The following is an 18,710-nucleotide window of genomic DNA, read 5'->3' on the forward strand; positions in this document are numbered from 1 at the left end:
GACTCACCCAGGAGAGCCTGGTGGCGGGCTGCCTGCAGAGGCCATGACCCCAGCCCGGTGTGCCTTGAGAGAGAAAAACACCGCAGGCTTGCCGTGGGGAGGGGAGGGTTACCTGCAAACCCTAACCGACTCTGAGTTGCTGCACTGGCCCAGTGAGCAGTTTTCAGTGGTGAATTTTAGGAAAGTGAATGGGAAATGATGGGCCATGTGTGGAATTGGAAGGCGCCCAGCAATCCCAGCTTCTCCGCTAGGGGGGGCCCTCCCATGACCTTGCTCTGTTCCAGGCCTGCTCAGGGCTCAGCCGTCTCCTGGAGCCCCTGCCTTGCCTGTCAAGGAACCCAAGACCGCTGTGGACCCTGATTTGTCACTCTGAGTGATGGCTCCTGCCCACATATCAGGCTCTGCTCCTGTCCTGGTGGGGACCCTGACACCCCTTCATCCTTCGTGGGCACCAGTGGGGCTCTTTTCTTTGGCTTTCGACAGGCAACGTACTTCATGATGCTGCAGAACTACTCGGGGGCCCTGGAGGTGGTGAACCAGATCACCATAGCCTGGGGCAGTTTCCTGCCGGCCTTGGTCCTAAAGATGCGGCTGTTCTTGGCTCGGCAGGACTGGGAGCGGACGGTAGAAACGGGACACAGGTGAGGGGCGGGGCCGACCTGCTATTTCCTTCCTTTGCTAGCCAAGGGGGCTAATCGTTCCCATCTTACGTGGAGGCGAGATGGGAGATGCTGTGTACTTGATGGAATAAGACATAAAAGTCAGTATTGTCAACAGGAGTTATGAATAGTGACATTATGACATTGGGGGTGCGGGAGGAGAGGGAGGATGGATGTGCACTAGACACTTACCTGTCATAGCAGGAAGCCAGCAGCGGAGACCTGCAGTGGAAGAATCAAGAAATAGGCCTATCAAGAGGTCTAAGCATAGTGTTTAGGAGAGAGATGGAGGGAACTACCAAAGGAACCCAAAGCAACGAGAGTTACAGGGTAAACAGCAGTTGTCTCTGAGGAGTGGTGGGGAGGGGAGAGTAAAGGGAGAAAGGGACTATTGTATTATTTACTTTTAAAAACTGTGGGTGTGATATGCGTTAATAAAAACTTAAAGGGACAAAGGTCATTGTTGCCTGAGAGAAGACTTTAGTAGCAAGCTGAGTGCATCCGGAAGACAGCCTAGGGTCCAGGAGTTAGGCGGACTTGTGGAAGCCAGACGCCAAGTATAGCGTGATCCTGAAGCACTTTCACTGTGAATAGAGATAAAGATGGCTTCAGGGGAGGGATGTTTGATGGAGGGTTTTGTAGAATGGAATTTTTTAGATAACTGAAGCTTATCTCTTTAACCTCTAACACTTAAACTATTTTTATCACAGTAATCCTAAAACGTACAGTACCAATTTTCTTCCTAAAAAGAGTTAGTGGACTATGTTTTTTTCTGAGTGGCCATTAGTCACCACTACAAGTTTTTACTAAATTGTGAGTGGGAAAAAAAAAAAAAAACACAAACATACCTCTTCCTTCCCTGTGGAGGGATGGTAACTTCTCTGATGATAGCTGGAATTTGAGTCTCAGAAAGAGGCGCTGGTAGGAAACTGAAAGTGATTCCAGCCTGTGCCAGGCCTGGGCAGGTCCTCAGCAGCCCTCTCTCACAGTTGACCCCTGGCCGGTGTCCTTGGCAGGAGCTGGGTCAAGAGATTGCTTTGGAGGCTCTGCCTTGGGCCCACAAGATACCTGGAAACACCTGGCTGGAGGCCTCAACCTTGAGTGTGTGCGGCCTCCCTGCCCAGGCCCTGCCGCATCCACCTGCAGGGAGATGGTGTTTGGTGCCAATGGGTTAAGTCCAACACCCGACGCCTTCCCTCACGGAGGGTTTCCCAGCTCATAGAGTTCCCCCATTGCTCTTTAATTTTTTTTTTTTTTTTTTTTCGGCCACACCGCATGGCATAAGGGATCTTAGTTCCCTAACCAGGGATCAAAACCATGCCCCCTGCAATGGAAGCACGGAGTCCTAACCACTGGACTGCCAGGGAAGCCCCTCCCCCATTGCTCTTTAAATCTCTGCTCTCTGTAGGTGTGTTTCTCTTTTCAGCCCTAAAAATTGTTTATTTTTTCCTTCTCTCTTATTTTTCTCCACTGATACTAAAATAATTTGTCTCTTTCATTTAAAGAACCAGCTTTGAGTTTTGTTGATGCTATTATATCTTTGTTTCCTAATTTATTAATTTCTGCTCTTTATTATTTTCTGCCAACTACCTCCTGTGGAGTTACTCTGTTGTTATTGTCTGACTCTTGAGTTGGATGCCTGGCCATTCTCAATCTTCTTTTAGAAGATAAGCATTTAAGTCTGTGAATGTCCCTTGAGGTACCATTTAACAGTATCTACACATTTGGATACTTCAGTAGTATCTTCAGTATCTTTTGGTTCTAAGAATTTTCTAACATTCTTTCTGATTATTTTTTAGTCCATACATCTTTTAAAAGTTTTTTTTTTTAATTTCCAAATTATGAGGTTCACAGTACCTTCAGAATCATCATAAATGCTTAGAAGTCTTTGAATGTTGACTGTGCCTAATTGTGTTGGAATTTTATATGTCATTAGAGTAACCGTCAATTAAGCAGAAGGGCCATTCCCTGATCAAGCTGAAAAATATGAAATTTCCTGTAAAGAAACAGAATATTGGGACTTCCCTGGCGGTCCAGTGTTTAAGACTCCATGCTCCCAGTGCAGGGGGCATGGGTTCGATCCCTGACTGGGGAACTAAGATCCTGCATGCCACTCGGTGTGGCCAAAAAATAAAAATAAATCAAAAAAAAAAAAAAAAAAAAAAACGAAACAGAATATAGAAAACTCCACAATATGATCAGGAGCTGCATCTTCCCAAGGACATATGATGGAAACCAAGGTTCCTTTCCATCTTACAGCTGCAGACTGCCCCCCAAGCACCTCTCTGGCCCCCCCGGACCTTGGTACCACAGTCATACCTGTGTTATTTGGGACATAATGGGCTTCTGTCACAAAGACACCCCCAAATATGTGACTTAAATAACATAAGATGTTATTGCTCTCTCAGGGAAAAGTTTGGGTGGTGGGCCAGGGCTAGGATGACAGCTTAACTCTGTAGGGTCCCAGGCCCCTTCTCTCTCACTGCTGTCCTGTTCCTAGGATGTTGCTCACATGGTCCACATTCCAACCAGCAGGAAGGAGGAAAGAGAAGAAATGGAAGGCATGCTGTAGGGGCACCACTGGATATACCCTGGGCACTTCCACTTGCATCCTATTGGGCAGAACTTAATCACATGGTCACACCTGAGCTGCAAAGGGGGGCTGGGAAATGTAGTCTTTTTTCCGGTAGCCCCGTGCCCCAACAGTTTGGGGGTTCTATTATTAAAAGGAGAAGGGGAGAATGGATGTTAGGAGACAATCAGAAGTTGCCACCACACCTTCCTAGCCTTGCCTCTGGACACTCTCAATTCACGTGGCTCCTCTTCCTATTTCAGAATCCTAGAAAAAGATGAAAGCAATATTGATGCCTGCCAAATTCTAGCTGTGCATGAGCTTGCAAGAGAAGGAAACATAACCACAGTAAGTTCTTTCAAGACTCAGAAGTTATGCCTTGAAACCAACACAGCCAAGGAGGGACCCCTCACAGCACCTCCACCCCCAAGGCATTGGAGGGGGCTCCCTGGGTCTCAGCTCCCTCCCCGCTCCTCCACACTCCCTGCCAGGGAGGTCTGCTCTGGTTTGGTCTTTGAGCCACACAGTTCCAAAGGCCAGCAGTGAGGCTTACTCTGGTTCTGCCACATGTTCCCTGTGTGACCCTGGGCAGGTGTCTCCACCTGGATGAGCCCCAGGATGCTCATCTGTAAAATGGAGATAATTCCACCCACTCCATGAGCTTGTTATAAGGACTAAATGAGATGACAGGTGGGACAACTGCGAACAGTGCCCGGTGTACTACAATAATTTGCTCCATGTTAACTGGAAGTCATGGTTGTGGTGGGGTTTTTTTTTGTTTTTTGTTTGGGGTTTTCTTGTTTGTTTTTTGCCACACCACACGACTTGCAGGATCTTAGTTCCATGACCAGGGATTGAACCCAGGCCCAGGGCAGTGAAAGTGCTGAGTCCTAACCACTGAACCACCAGGGAATTCCCTACAGTTGTGTTTCATATTTCAGGAAATGCCTTTTTTTAGGGAATGGTTGGAATTGCTCAGGTATTGACCAGGCAGTACCTGGCCCCAGACTTGCTACTAAGCCTTGTAGTTTTCCAAAGACACCCCAAAGAGCCCTCAAATCCAGTCAGAAACACCTAGAATTCTTAATGAAAACCTCCATGCCCAGACAGCTTCTTATTTTCAAAAAGAGTTTGTGTATTCAGCTAAAACCCTTCTGAATAAAGACATTGCCTCTGCGGGGAGTGTGACAAATCAAGAGGCTCTAATGGGTCATGGTGGGAAGAGGAAGTTTCTGGTTCCTTCTGGCCAGCTCTGAAATTACGAATTTTGTGGGGTGAGGTGAGGTGGAGGGCACCGTTTGTATTTGGGAGGAAGAACCCTCGAAAAGGGCTCTACCACTGTCTCTGGGTCAGAACAAGAGAACAGGCATGTCCTCCGCTCCCTGAGACCCCAGAGCCCTGGGCAGGCCTTCCTAAGGCCTGGCCTGAAGGTTAGGCCCAAGGGCAATTAGCATTTAATTCTTCTCCTTCATTCCCACCTCAAACTCTGGGATCTGCCCCTCGCCCCAGCTCAGGCTACCCAGTTCTAGTCTTGCAGAAAAGATCCACCCTACCCCAGGCTTCTCTTCTGGCACTCTTTGCAGCTGGGGACTAAAAACTCCCTACTCCCACATAGAGAGTGAGCAGAAGAGTCCATTGGAAAGAACACAGGCTTTGGAGTCAGTCAACCACCTCGTTGGCTGGGTAACCTTGAGCAAATGACCTAACCTTTCTGACCCTTCATCTGCTGGACTGGAAAATTCGGGTATCTATAGTTACACTAACTTACAGGGTCGTTGGGAGCATTCACTGGAATGACAGAGAGGCACTAATGTGGTGACCCACGTCAAAATGGAGCAAGGGTTTGGGGCCAGGGACCTGCCCTGACCGTTTGCTCCTGGGCCAGCCCAAGTGGTTTGCCGCCAGCCTGGTGGGCAGCAGTGTGGGCTCCGTGACAGGTGTCTCCTGGCCCTTCCTGGGGGTGTCCCAAAGGGCAGCTGCTCTCCACAGATTCATGAACAAAGCGGCAGTGCCAGCTCTGGGATGAATAATGTTCCTGAAAGCTCCGCCAATGAGGCTCCGAAGTAATACTGAAGCCTGGGCCTGCCCAAGGCCAATTAACTCTGAATCTCTGGGGCTGGCTTGGGGGCCTGGGTGTTTTTAAGATCTCCCAGCTGGTGTTCATGGGCAGCCACAGTTGAGAACCTCTGCCCCACTCCCCTTTTATATACTGCCTTTGACATTGTGTTTTGTTCTTTCAGGCTGCCAAGCATGTTAGAAATCTGATTAAGGCGCTGGAAACAAGAGAGCCCCAAAATCCAAGCCTCCATCTTAAAAAAATTCTTGTGGTGGGCAGACTGGTAAGAAGGTGCTCCCTGGTTTCTGAACGAGTGCTTCTTGTTATGTTCCCCGGGGGAGACCTGTGCTCCCTGCAAGCTCCCTGAGGACCCTGCCCCTCCCCTCTCTGGCTTAAACTTGGCTTCTCAGGCTGGTGGCCCAGACCCCGGGGCCACTGCCTGCCTCCAGCCAATCACTGAATTGTGGGCTCTGTAGCCTGCACCTACATGCCCTTCAAAGATGCTATGCAGATCATGGAGGTGAGGTCTAGAAGCGCTTTCAGAGAGGGAGGCGCCCTGTCTGGGGAAAGAGGGCAGTGGCACAGCTGTGGTACAGCAGAGCAACGCCCAGCTCTAGCCTCAGGGTGCTGGAGCACCAGACTCCCATATTCTTTCTGTGGAAGAGACCTGGTGAGGCTGGCCTGCCTAGGCCTCTTGGATGCCAGGCAAGGTGCAAACAGACCAGGCTGCCAAACAATCTGTCTCTGTCAGACCCTTGAGCCCCAGAGCCAGATTTACTAGAAGGAATTGCCATAAGAACAGGGGCAGCTCTGGGGAGTCGAATGCCACTGGGATACCCTCTTGTCCTCCACATCTATGTCTGATTCTCTCTGCCTCATTCTCCACACGTGGCAGGGAAAGTGGCTGCTCGCAGCCTTCAGAGCCACTTTCCATCAGTGGGACACAAAGAGTTTCTCTCACGCAACTTCAATTTGTGAAAAACCTCCTGGTGACTTGTTGGACCAATGACTGTGGCCAGACAGGGGCTGGAGGCGGGTTCCACAGCTGTGGCCAGCGGGGGGTTCTTTTGGAGGTGGACAGCTACCCGGACCCAGCTGCCTGGACACAGGGTACCTCTTGGGCTCTCCTGAGCACCCCCTAGTCCCACCAAAGTGACACAGCCGTGCTCAGACAGGCTGGCCTGACTGATTTCCCCATTCCCGTGTCTGTGCCTTGCAGTCTGGGAGGCACCAGGCGATTCTGCGGCTGGTGTGTAGCTTCCTCGAGCGAACCTTCATGGCCACATCCTCCTACGCCCACGTGGCCACAGAGCTGGGCTACCTCTTCATCCTGCAGGACCAAGTGAAGGAGGCATCTCTGTGGTACTCGGAGGCCATGAAACTGGACGAGAGCAGCATGGCTGCCTTGACTGGTCTGTGCAGGCGGGGCAGGGCGAGGGGTGGTAGGGCGGGGGCTGGGAGCCAAGCAGGGTGGCCGCCATGGGTCCAGAAGAGAGTGGGCTGGGAAGCATTCTCCCCAGGGTGTGTGTGAGTTTGGGGCTGCATTGTATGATGGGGTGCCTGTCCATGAATCTACAAGTATAGATGTAAGAGGAACAGGAATTCTCGAAAGTGCTCAAAGCCATTCTGATCTACAGCCGACCTCCAATAGCCATACCCAGCCCATTACGCTCAGTCAGCCCTGCCTCCTCTCAGGCCTCACCAGGCCAGTGTGGGAGAAGGTTCTACTGCCAGAGCACCCCTCCCCAAAGGCTCTAGCCTCACCTCTGTAGACCCTCCCTCTTCAGGCCACTGAGCTGAAAGGCCACCAGAGTGAGGAGTTTTGAGAGTTTTACTTCCCTGTCTGTCCCAGTGCTTCCCTCCCACTTTATCTAAATGTCAAATGAATTTTCCAGAGCCCGATTTTCATTTTTACACAAAGCCCTCAAATCTGTGGTCTCTGGTGAATCCTGAAGCAGCAGTGTTTGATTTTAGTGGGGGCAGCCTCATGACCAGTGCTCCAGGCAGGCTGGCTTCTTGCCCTGGCTCTGAGGAGTTGTGGGCAAGTCACTTCTGTCTACACTCCAAGCTCCTCATCTGTGCGGCACAATCAAAAAAGCAATCCAAGTGATTGGTCTTGATTTCTGGTTCAATATGTCAGGCTGACTCATCCGTCATCACCTCTTCCTCCCTCCCCAAATCCCACAAAAGTCATGGGCGACCTTTTAAAAAGATAATGAGTCCCTCTAGCAGCCCCAGAAACAGGAAAAGGTGCCTTAGGTGGACCAGGAACTTTGAAGGACTTCTCATTTCTAGAAGATATAAAGCAGATTGCATCCAACAAATGGAAACTCCAAGCAGGTCTAGAAACCCATAAGCCAACATGGCTTGGGGCAGCTAAAGAAATGAGTAGATCAGCTTTCCCCAAAGGGCTCCAGGAAAAAGAAAATTTTAAAAACATAAGCTCAGGGTCCCCAGAAGCTGGGAGCAAAACATGCCATAGGGTAGTCACTGAGATAACAGGAGGGTTACTGAGGGCCAGAGAATGGGATCAGGGAGGTTCTTACCAGGTGGTGGGGTAGGAGGGCGCAAAACAGAGCCCCCCCCCCCCACCATGACGTCCCACCACCATCAGGGACATGAAGGACCAAAAGACTTGGATGCCCGGCACATAGGCAAATCCCCCGAAATGCTCCTCCACCAAGCTGAGTCCTTCCCCACTTCCTCATCCAAGGGAGAGCCCCAGCCGATCAGCCAAAAGGGAAGTCCACACACTCCAGCCCAGGCCGAGCCCACTCTTAATCTGTTTTTTTGTTTTTTTTTTTTAAGTTATACAATTTTTATTTATTTATTTATTTATTTATTTATTTATGGCTGTGTTGGGTCTTCGTTTCTGTGTGAGGGCTTTCTCTAGTTGCGGCAAGTGGGGGCCACTCTTCATCGCAGTGCGCGGGCCTTTCCTTATTGCGGCCTCTCCTGTTGCGGAGCACAGGCTCCAGACGCGCAGGCTCAGTAATTGTGGCTCACGGGCCTAGTTGCTCCGCGGCACGTGGGATCTTCCCAGACCAGGGCTCAAACCCGTGTCCCCTGCATTGGCAGGCAGATTCTCAACCACTGCGCCACCAGGGAAGCCCCCCGAGCCCACTCTTGTGTGTCCTGGATTCATCCATCTTATCTGGCCTGTCTGGGAAAATCAGTGACCTTAACAATTTGGGAAATCTGCCCCAGATGCTAATACTCATCACTCTTGTCCATTTATAAGTCTACTAGCAGTTTGAAAAAGGGACCAAGTGGAACATGCAAAGCAGTGCCCCTCTGAGGAGCAAAGTTAAGGCCAGATACAGAAAAAAAGACTTTTTCCCCCAAACACCTCCCATGTTGGCTGGCTCTAGAGGGTATTATGTCAGTAAGTAAAGAACATGCTACTAGGAAAAAAAAATACAGAGAACAAAAAAGAGTTGCTGAAAATTTAAAATATGATTACTGCAGAGTAAAAAATTCCATAGATGAGCCAAATAGTGGGATGGATATAATTGAAAACCAAGTTGGTGATTAGGAAGACAGAAATAACTGCACCAAAATGGCCAAGGACTATCTTGTAAAAGAAGAATAGTAGGAAGAGAAGGGATTTGTCCTCCCAATATCAAAACATATCTCAAAACAAGGGTAGTTAAGTCTGGACTTCCTTGGTGGCACAGTGGTTAAGAATCTGCCTGCCAATGCAGGGGACACGGGTTTGAGGCCTGGTCCGGGTAGATCCCTCACACTGCAGAGCAACAAAGCCCGAGCGCCACAACTACTGAGCCTGCTCTCTAGAGCCTGCGAGCCATAACTACTAAGCCCACGTGCCACAGCTACTGAAACCCACGCGCTCTAGGGCCCGAGTGCTGCAACTGCTGAGCCCGCGTGCTGTAACTACTGAAGCCTGTGCACCTAGAGCCCGTGCTCCACAAGAGAAACCACCACAATGAGAAGCCCGTGCACTGCAACAAAGAGTAGCCCCTGCTCACCACAATTAGAGAAAGCCCACACGCAGCAACGAAGGCCCAACTTAGCAATAAATAAATATTAAATGCTTTAAAAAAAAAAAGTCTGTCAGTTTGAGGCCAACACTGGAATAAACAAATAGACAAATGGGATAGAAACGGGTCTTATGATATAAATGACATTTCAAACCCATAGAGTTTCAATAACTTGTGATTGGACACCTGACTCTCCATTATGAAAAAAATAAAGGTAAATGCCCATCTCACACTATCCTCAAAAATAAATTCTAGATGAGTTAGGTATTTAAACATAAAAATTAAATTGGACTTGGGTCCCCTGGAGGGTGCTAAGCCTAACCACAAACTCAGAAGCTGTAACGGAGAATATTTGACCAATTTGACTATGTAAAAATTTAAAACTAATGGATGGCAAAAGGCACAATAAAATAGTTAAAAGGTCAAAGGCAAACTAATGGAAAATGTAACAAAGACTATATATAAAAAGAATATAAATATATAAAGAGAAAAAAAATATATATATATATATAGAGAGAGAGAGAGAGAGAGAAATCCATCCAAAGAAAAACAGGCAAAAGCTATCAGGAAATTCACAGTAGAAAAGACCATTAAATATATAAAAAGATGTTCATTCTCCCTAAAAATTTTTTTTAAATTTGAATTAAAATGAGTTACTATTCACTCTTTAACCTGGTAAAGAGTGAAGCATGTTTGTGAGGTTGTGAGGAAAGAGAACACTTTCAAATTCTTGGCAGGAATATTAATTCAGATATCCTTGGAGGACAAGTTGGCCTTACCTATCAACGTTTTAGATATGTGTGCCCTTTGACCCATCAGCTCTACTTCAGGAATTAGAACACACACAAATGTAGACCATGGCACTGTAATATTTAAACACTGAAAAGAAACTAAACGTGAAATGAGGAGTCCTTCAGTAGGGCAGTAGTTAAATAAACGGTTACATCCACAGTGGAATATTATGTCATGATTAAAGAGAATGGGGTAGATTTGTATGAACTGATGGGAAAACATGGTATACACTAATAACATATAAATGCTTCAAAAGATGTTTGGAGGCGTATACCCCAAACTGTTCATGTTGGTTCTTTCTAGAGAGAGACACGGTTAGCCAGAACATGAGCTAGGGATGTTTTCCTTGCCTTATGATTTGAATTCTTTACCACGAGTATGTGCCACTCTAAGTTTGTGAAGATGTCGGAAAGGCCCCCTGCCATCCACTCTCCCGTCCCTGCCTCTGGCCTGCTGGACTGCTGGCTCTGCTGCAGAGCTGGCTGCTCATCCTAGTTTTGCCCCATCCCAGGGGTCATCTGGTGCCAGATCTTAGACGGCCACCTGGAAGAGGCTGAGCACCAGCTGGAATTCCTGAAGGAGGTGCAGCAGTCCCTTGGGAAGTCCGAGGTCAGAGCTCTCTGGGCGCTGGGGTTGCTCCAGGATCGTGCCCCCCGCCCCGCCTTCCTCCCACCCCCAGTTTCCAGTAAAGCACCCAAGACAGCCCGGGCTTCCGGCAACTCTGCCCAGAGGGTGTTGCTTCCAAGACCTGGGCCTGCCTCCCACAGGTGCTGGTTTTCCTCCAAGCCCTCCTGGCTTCCAAGAAGCACAAGGGGGAGCAGGAGGCCGCAGCACTGCTGAAGGAAGCGGCCGAGCTGCACTTCTCCAGCATGCAGTCCCTCCCCCTGAGCTCTGAGTACTTGGAAAGGCTTGACCCCCTCTTCCTGGTCTGCATCGCCAAGGAGTACTTGGTCTTCTGCCCCAAGCAGGTTAGAGGAGAGTGCATCTTCATGGCGGCGGCGTGGGAGCGGGGTTGGTCCTGAGGACAGGTCTGGATGGAGGCAGGACGTACCTGGCAAGTCACCAGGGTGCTTGAGCCTCTGGCGGTTGGGGAGCCCAGTGCTTTTCACACTTGCACGTGCAGCACACCAATCAGCCAGGGAGTGGGGCACAAGCCCTGCATCTCCCAGGTGATGCCGATGCTGCTGGTCCAGGTACCGCACTTGGAGGGGCAGGGCACTGGCCCCTGTGTCTGCATTTATCCTAGAGAAGAACTGGGCTCCCTTTTTGCCAGACGTCTTCTAAGAAGTATGCTGGTCTTTTCTTGTTTGTCTGGCTTTCCCAGACAATCAAGATTCCTTGTGGGCAAGGATCATATCTCATACGCCTTAATATCCCCCCAGTGCCTTGTAATGTCATTCCACAAATATTTATTGAAGGCACTACCATGTGCCAGATGCCGTGCTGGGTAGGGGGGATGCAACAGTGAACAAAAGAAAGTCCCCATTCTCGGGAGCTTATGCTCTTGCCCTAGGTGGTACAAAGTGGATGGTATATACATGTGGAAAAAAGTAAAACACTGCGAGAGTGTTTTCTGAGCACTCCAGGAGTCTCCCTTGGAATTGGGCAAACCGCACAGCCAGACCCCTGTGTTCCTACAGCCCCGGTCGCCAGGCCAGATCGTGTCTCCACTTCTTAAACAAGTCTCTGTGATCCTGAATCCTGTAGTCAAGGCAGCACCAGCCCTGATCGACCCGCTGTATGTGATGGCCCAGGTCAAGTATCTCTCAGGTGAGCCTGTGGGTCCTCATGGCCGGCGGGGCCCCTGGGTGAGTGTCCACAGGCTCCCTGCCTGGGGTAGTCCACACACACATACCCTCAGCAGGCGGGCCCACTCCTTCCAGCCTCTAACCCCCGAGACACCTTCCTGACTCCTCACCAGCAGGGGTCTCTCCAACCCGCCCTTTTGCTGATAGCTTACTTCAGCGGTCCCCAACCTTTTTGGCACCAGGGACCAGTTTTGTGGAAGACAATTTTTCTTCCACGAAGAAGCGGGGCGGGGGTGGGGGGGTTGATGGTTCAGGCGGTAACGCGAGCGACGGGGAGCGGCAGATGATGCTTTGCCTGCTGGCCCGCCGCTCACCTCCTGCTGTGCGGCCGGGCTCCTAACAGGCCGCGTCTGTGGCCCAGGGGTTGGGGACCCCTGGCTTACTTGATCTGTGCCAGGTAATAGTCACTGAACTTGATTACGTGCTGGTACTGCTCTGATCCTGGGGGACAGCAGTACTCAAAACAGGCAAAAATTCCACCGTGGAGTTTGTGTTCTAGTAAGGGGACTTGGACAGTAAATGTGGTATTGTTGTTAGGGCACGATTGTGCAATGGAGAAAATGAAAGGTGGGGAGGGCGTGCGGGGGTGCCAGGGTTGCAGTTTTTAAAAGGTGGTCAGGAAGGCCTTGTGAGGAGGGGAGACCCTGTACCATTAGACTTTCAGAGCCTCCAGCAGCCAGAACAGTCCCCGTCGTCCATCCTGTCCCATCTCAGGGCCGAGATTCTGGAGGGAGAGGGAAAGAGGGGGAGAACCCTCCGTGGGGGCCTGTTGTCCTCTCCGAAGTCCTTGCTCCCTGCAGCCTTTCACCCCCGTCTGCCCAAGGCTCCAGAATGCCGTGGCGTGCCTGTGTCCTCTGGCTCTGCGTTGTGTGGGTTGCACTCTGTCCAGAGCTCCCCGGTCTTCATCCTCAGTCCTCCTAGTGTTCATCCGGCTGCCAGGTTTACCCACTTCTTGAAGGTCTCCTGGGTACAAGGGGAGGGCAGAAACTGCCCCACCCCCGACATACACACAGGGGTGCTGGCAGCTGCCAGCACCTTTAGGGACAAAGCAAGGTCTCCAGCTGCTTAGGTTGTCATGGTGACATCGTCACGTTTCTGCAGCACAAGGGAAGGATCAGGGAGTTTGGGACCCAGAAGCAGGTGTTCCCCGCCAGCTGGTGATGGACCCCGAGCAGGAGCTGTTGAGGGACCTGGCTGCAGAGGGAGGAGGGCTCTCCCACCAGCTCACTGTACCCTGGGCTGCCACTGCCACCTGCTTAGGGCCAGCCTGGCTGCAAGGAGGCCTCTTAGCCCCAACGCGCCAAGGCATTCAGAGCTCAGCCTCAGGAGCCGATAGGCCTGGATTTAAATACTGACTTTGTCCCTTCCAAGCTGAGTGACTTATATCACTGAAGTTTCAGTCCTGCATCATAATACCAACCTTGCAGGGCTGGGAAGACATTAAACCAGCCTTTCTAAAGTGCTCTGCCTGTGTTGGCACAGAGCAGGTGCTTCTTAAGTTGTGGCTATTATGGTTGCTGTTATTATAAGATTTTGTTCTGCTCTTAGGTGTGGGAATCGAGACTTCAGTGTTCCCCTGAGCTTCCAGATGGAGCAGTGAAGTAATTTAGCCATCTCCCTGAGGGTACAGAGAGAAGGGAGGTGTCACACCAAGGTTTGAATTTCCTGGCTTTTGTCTGGGTCAAGGCAAAAACTGTAGTTCTAATTTTAGGAAGAAACCTCTGAGTCAAGCAGAACAGAACTGGGTAAAATGCCCAACTTGGGTATTTCTGGGTAACAGGACATGTAAAATTCCTTCTGCCTTTACATAGTGGGTCCTGAGAGTCCCGAGGACCCCTGGATGTAGAGATTTGTTTATTATTTCTAGGAGAGTTAGAGAATGCCCAGGGCACCCTGCAGCATTGCCTGGAGCTGGACCCCACCTCCGTGGACGCCTACCTCCTCATGTCTCAGACCTACCTGGCTCAGGGCAACTTTGCCATGTGCTCCCACTGCCTGGAGCTGGGCGTCAGCTACAACTTCCAGGTGGGGGTCCCCTATGCCCTGTCACCTGCTCAGCATCCCACAGCCCAGCTAGCATCAGCCCCGACTTGGTTCAGGAGAGTAGCCCCAGGAGCTGCCTGCATCCCTCAGCCCCTTCTGCTGGCCCAAAGGCAGGAGCAGGCTCAGTGGGCTCCTGTGGCTTTCTCCCCTCTGGGAGCTGGAGCCCCACACTTTGCCTATGCTCCTCTAGGTCCGAGACCACCCCCTCTACCACTTCATCAAGGCCAGGGCCCTCAACAAGTCTGGAGACTACCCAGAAGCCATAAAGGCACTGAAGATGATCATAAAATTACCAATTCTGAAGATGGAAGAAAGCAAGAAGTTCCATGGGCCCTCTGTGCGGCCCAGCGAGCGGGTATCCATCTTACTGGAATTGGCAGATGCCCTCCGGATGAATGGGGAGCTGGTAAGAAATGCGCTGCTCTCTCCCCTTGGTGCTGGGGCATGCTGGAGGCCCAGGGTAGGCCTGGGAACCAGGCTCTTTGATTCTGGCTGATGTCTCCTTGTGCTTTATTTGAGCCTTTATTCATTTGGGAGCATCCCTCTCCCTTACCTAAAAGGCTTCAGTGGCTCCCATTGCCCTCAAGATAAACTACAAACCCTACTGAGTCCTGCATGATCTGTCCCCTGCCTACGTCACTGTCCCTATACGGGTCTCAGGGAGGTGGAGCACACAGGCCCACCAGGGCCACCACAGGTGGTTGTGCAGGTTGGGCAATGCACAGCTCCAGTAGATGCCAGTTACATCCCCTGGAAGTTTTGCAGTGTACAACCTGCTCAACTGTATGAGGCAGCCCTGGGACCTTGGAAGGTCTGGCTGGGCAAAGGCAGGAAGCACCAAATGGACAAAGAGAGTAACTCTGTTAGAATAATCAAGGGTACATATACAATGAAGATATAATTCGAATAGACCTTTATGTGCCCAATACCATAACGTTAAAATATCTTTGACTGAAAGCAGGAAGGTACAAGGAGGGGTGTCCATAGGTCTCCCATAGGAAGGAATCACCAACAGACTTTGAGGTGCTCGGGAACAAGTTCTTACAGTCAGGGGTTTCGTGCCCCCCTGCTGGCCCTGCCCTCCAGGAACAGTGGCCCTGGATACCGAGGGGCTCTCTCTCCTTCCTGTTGCTCTGAGGTGGAGGTGGGCCATCCTCTCCTTGGCTTCCAGGAGTGGTGGGTGACGGCAAATGGAGGGTCTGTTGGGTTCCCATGTCTTAGCACGAGGCCACTAAGGTCATGCAGGACACCATCAACGAGTTCAGCGGCACGCCGGAGGAGATCCGCATCACCATCGCCAACGTGGATTTGGCCCTGAGCAAGGGGAACGTGGACCTGGCACTGAGCATTCTGAGGAACATCACGCCCAAGCAGCCCTGCTACACGGAGGCCAAGGAGAAGATGGCCAGCATCTACCTGCAGACCCGCAAGGATGTCCACCTCTACATCGGGTGCTACCGGTGAGCCCTGGGCAGTGCACTGACAGCCCCAGCCCCAGTGGCATCTCAGCGAGTGTTTTCTCCAGATTGTCTTCTTCACCCTGGGTCTTCAGAATGTGTGCTCAGAGTGTGTTTGATGAAAGTAGGGAATTTCCCATGGGTTAGAATTTGAGTATGTCGGTCAGACCAGCTTGCGGCTGACCTGTGAGGATACAGGGGTGAATCCGCCCTGAGCCCTGCTTGCCCCCCGTTATGGGTCACATCCTGGTGGGAACCATGGTTCTGCCCCGGCCCCTGGCTCTGCCTGTCCTTGAGGAAATGTTCAGTGACTTAGATGTACCAATGTGAGTGAAGGAGGATGGAGAGCAGGGATTGGAAACCCCAAGTTACTGTCTCTACGATTTGACATTGGGACTTCAAGGGTACCGCCCTGGTCCCCTTCCTCAGGCAAAACTCTATCTAGGCAATTCAGGAGGAAGGGGAGGTGATGCCAAGAGCAGTGGGAAACCAAACAGTGGGGTGACATGGTCATACTGGAGGTTTAGAAAGAGCAGGCTGCCTCATGAAGAGGGGTCTGGGGGTTTGGGAGTGGAGGCCAGAGGAGTGGGTGGAAGTGCCGGCTGTGGTCCAGATGACAGATGAGGAGAGCCTGAACTAAGGGAGCTAGCACCATACCTCATCTGAGCCAATAAGTACTGAGTGATGAATGAATGAGTAAATCAAAGAATGTCAGCCAGAATGAGTGGGAAAGAAGAGGAGATGGATTCAGGAATAGGAAGGATGCACAGGGCTGAGCTAAGGTTTTGGTTACTTTTGCAGGGAGCTCTGTGAACATCTGCCTGGCCCTCACACCAGCCTGCTACTGGGTGATGCTTTCATGAACATTCAGGAGGTGAGTGAAGGTCTCATGACCTCACCAAGTGGCCCCCTCCCCCCCAAAACTTACTTCTCCAGTGAGAGGGAAGAGAGAGACTGCGGACCCTTTCCCCACCAGCCTGAGAAGGCCCTCGAGGTCTACGACGAGGCCTACAGAAAGAACCCACACGACGCATCCCTGATCAGCAGGATTGGGCAAGCTTATGTGAAGACCCACCAGTACACCAAGGTCAGGCTGGGCTGGGATGGAAAGGGGTGGGGAGGGCCAGCCCAGCAGGGACGATGGAGGAGGGAGCATGGGTGGGAGGCTGGATGGGAGGGGAGACCCCGCTGAACAGGGTGCCAAGGGGAGGACTCAGCAACTCCCCACCACCCCCCACCACCTGCCGAGGCTAAGGCTCGGGCCCTGAGCCAGGAGGGAGGCCTTTGCCTCTGAGGCTTCTGTGATCTGGAGGGTCACACAGGCGCGGTGGCTGCGGTGGGGAGTGGGGCGGTGTGCACACGGTGTGAGGCGCTCGCGAGTAAAACCAGACCTGATGCCAATATTTCCTGTGTGCACTAAGGCGATTAATTATTATGAGGCCGCCCAGAAGATTAGTGGACAGGACTTTTTGTGCTGCGATCTGGCTGAACTGCTCCTGAAGTTAAAGAAGTTCAACAAAGCAGAAAAAGTTTTGAAGCAGGCACTGGATCATGACTTTGGTGAGTCAGCATCCTCACTCCCCTAGCCTTCGAGCAGACAGACTGCCCCCGGCCCGCACCCTCTTCTCCTGCAGAATGGGGCAGGGGACGGGCACTGGTTGGGGCTCTGAACCCAGCCTCCATCCTCCCCCATCCCCCGCTTCCCAGGGGCCAGAAAATGCTACTTTGAGTTTCCATTTTGCAGTCAAAGACATTCCATCCATGATGAATGATGTCAAGTGCTTGCTTTTGCTGGCAAAGGTTTACAAGAGCCATAAAAAAGAAGATGTGATGGACACTTTGAACAAGGTAATTGACAAGTAGACTCAAGCTCTTTATCTGCCATTTCCTGATGGGAGCTGAAGATAGGATAGGACTGCAGGTCTGGAAGGCTCCAGGCCTGGTCCTCAAAAGAGGATCTAGGTTACACCTCCGACCTCCACCTTGCATTTATCCCCCCAGCCTTGCTCTTTTATTGATTGTGCATGGAAGTGCTCTAAGCCCGCCTGGGCTGGGCTGGAGAATGCAGGGCATAAGACAGTGCCTTTGTCCTCCAGGATGCTTGTGGTGATAATAATAGATAATGCCAGCAGGCTCCCATGCATTGAATGCTCTGTGCTGAGTTCTGTACTAGGCTTTTTGCTTTCTTATTTAATTCTCACAGTAGCCCTTTGAGCTAAGCACTGTGACATTCCTATTTAACAGATAAGGCTCAAAGAGGTTAAGAAATCTACCCAAAGTCATACTGCTAGTAAGTGGTAGAGCTGAGATTTGAACCAGGTTTGGCTTGTCCCAGCCCAAAGTCTCCTGCTGTGAGACTCCTGGCCATTCTTTCCAGTCCTTCACTCGTTCTACCCGAGGGTGTGGCCTGGCACTTGCCCCTGGGGTGTATTCTGTGGTTGTAGAACATCTCGGACTGCTTGAGGTGACTTATCCCCTTGTTTCCCTCTGGATTTCCATTCCTCAGTCTGGCCCTTAGGGAACCCGGGGCTGATCTGTGCCCACTTCCCGAAACTTAACCCTGGCATCCTCATTTCCTCTTGCCTCAATGCTCTCTGGTTACTCACTTGATCACTGTATGTCATGGACATTTGTGGGGGCCGCCTCAAGTTCCCAGCAAGGCAGTATTCAGAACAAATGCACCCATCAAAACACAGCCTGCGTTGAATACCTACTGTGTGCTTGTCCTAGCCTGTAGGACAGCTGAAGCAAATTAGATACAGTGAGTACCAAGGTGTGATGGAAACAGGTAAACGAGTCAAGTACAACAGAGTGTTTTGTTTGCGTGCCTTTGCTTCTGCTCCTGCCCCAGAGGCTGTGCCAGTTCACCTCCTGGGTACTCAGCCAGTGGCCCTGCCTGTCCAGAGTGACCCAGATTTGCTCAAGGGCACTTGAGATTCCCTTGCTAAGACAGCTGGCCCTGAGTTGAGAGCTTGGGGACTTGCTGTGAATTGGCCTGAGATCTGGCACATCAGGCTCTGGGTTTCTGATGCAGAGTTTACTGCTTTCCCAAGGCCATGGACCTCCAGTCTCGGATCCTGAAGCGTGTTCCCCTGGAGCAACCAGAAATGATCCCCTCCCAGAAGCAACTGGCAGCCTCCATCTGCATCCACTTTGGGGAGTACTACCTGGCAGAGAAGGAGTATGCCAAGGCAGTGCAGTCTTACAAAGATGCCCTCTCCTACTCACCCATTGACAATAAGGTGGGGGTTGAAATAAGGTGGGTCCTCAAGAGCGAGACCCTCTTCCTTTTCTTGGGCCACGAAGCCTCGCAGAGCTCCCT

At 51.1% G+C, this 18,710-nt stretch overlaps 1 protein-coding gene across 5 annotated transcripts in view; it reads left to right on the forward strand.

The window, feature by feature from the left end:
* TTC21A (tetratricopeptide repeat domain 21A) overlaps positions 1-18,710 on the forward strand; it is a 31,272-nt gene that overhangs the window by 6,621 nt on the left and 5,941 nt on the right. For 3 of the 5 annotated variants that reach the window (XM_082348358.1, XM_082348356.1, XM_082348359.1), the window contains 14 exons: positions 484-641; positions 3,495-3,579; positions 5,472-5,570; positions 6,507-6,699; positions 10,592-10,689; positions 10,848-11,048; positions 11,721-11,850; positions 13,756-13,913; positions 14,122-14,337; positions 15,153-15,391; positions 16,190-16,475; positions 16,810-16,948; positions 17,133-17,236; positions 18,442-18,630. In XM_082348358.1, the coding sequence (XP_082204484.1) occupies positions 484-641; positions 3,495-3,579; positions 5,472-5,570; positions 6,507-6,699; positions 10,592-10,689; positions 10,848-11,048; positions 11,721-11,850; positions 13,756-13,913; positions 14,122-14,337; positions 15,153-15,391; positions 16,190-16,475; positions 16,810-16,948; positions 17,133-17,236; positions 18,442-18,630 (2,295 nt within the window). The remainder of the gene's footprint in view (positions 1-483; positions 642-3,494; positions 3,580-5,471; positions 5,571-6,506; positions 6,700-10,591; positions 10,690-10,847; positions 11,049-11,720; positions 11,851-13,755; positions 13,914-14,121; positions 14,338-15,152; positions 15,392-16,189; positions 16,476-16,809; positions 16,949-17,132; positions 17,237-18,441; positions 18,631-18,710) is intronic. The other 2 variants (XM_082348360.1, XM_082348357.1) reach the window with 1 other exon arrangement.

The sequence above is a fragment of the Balaenoptera borealis genome (assembly GCF_965194805.1).
Source record: "Balaenoptera borealis genome assembly, chromosome: 12".
NCBI lineage: Eukaryota > Metazoa > Chordata > Mammalia > Artiodactyla > Balaenopteridae > Balaenoptera > Balaenoptera borealis.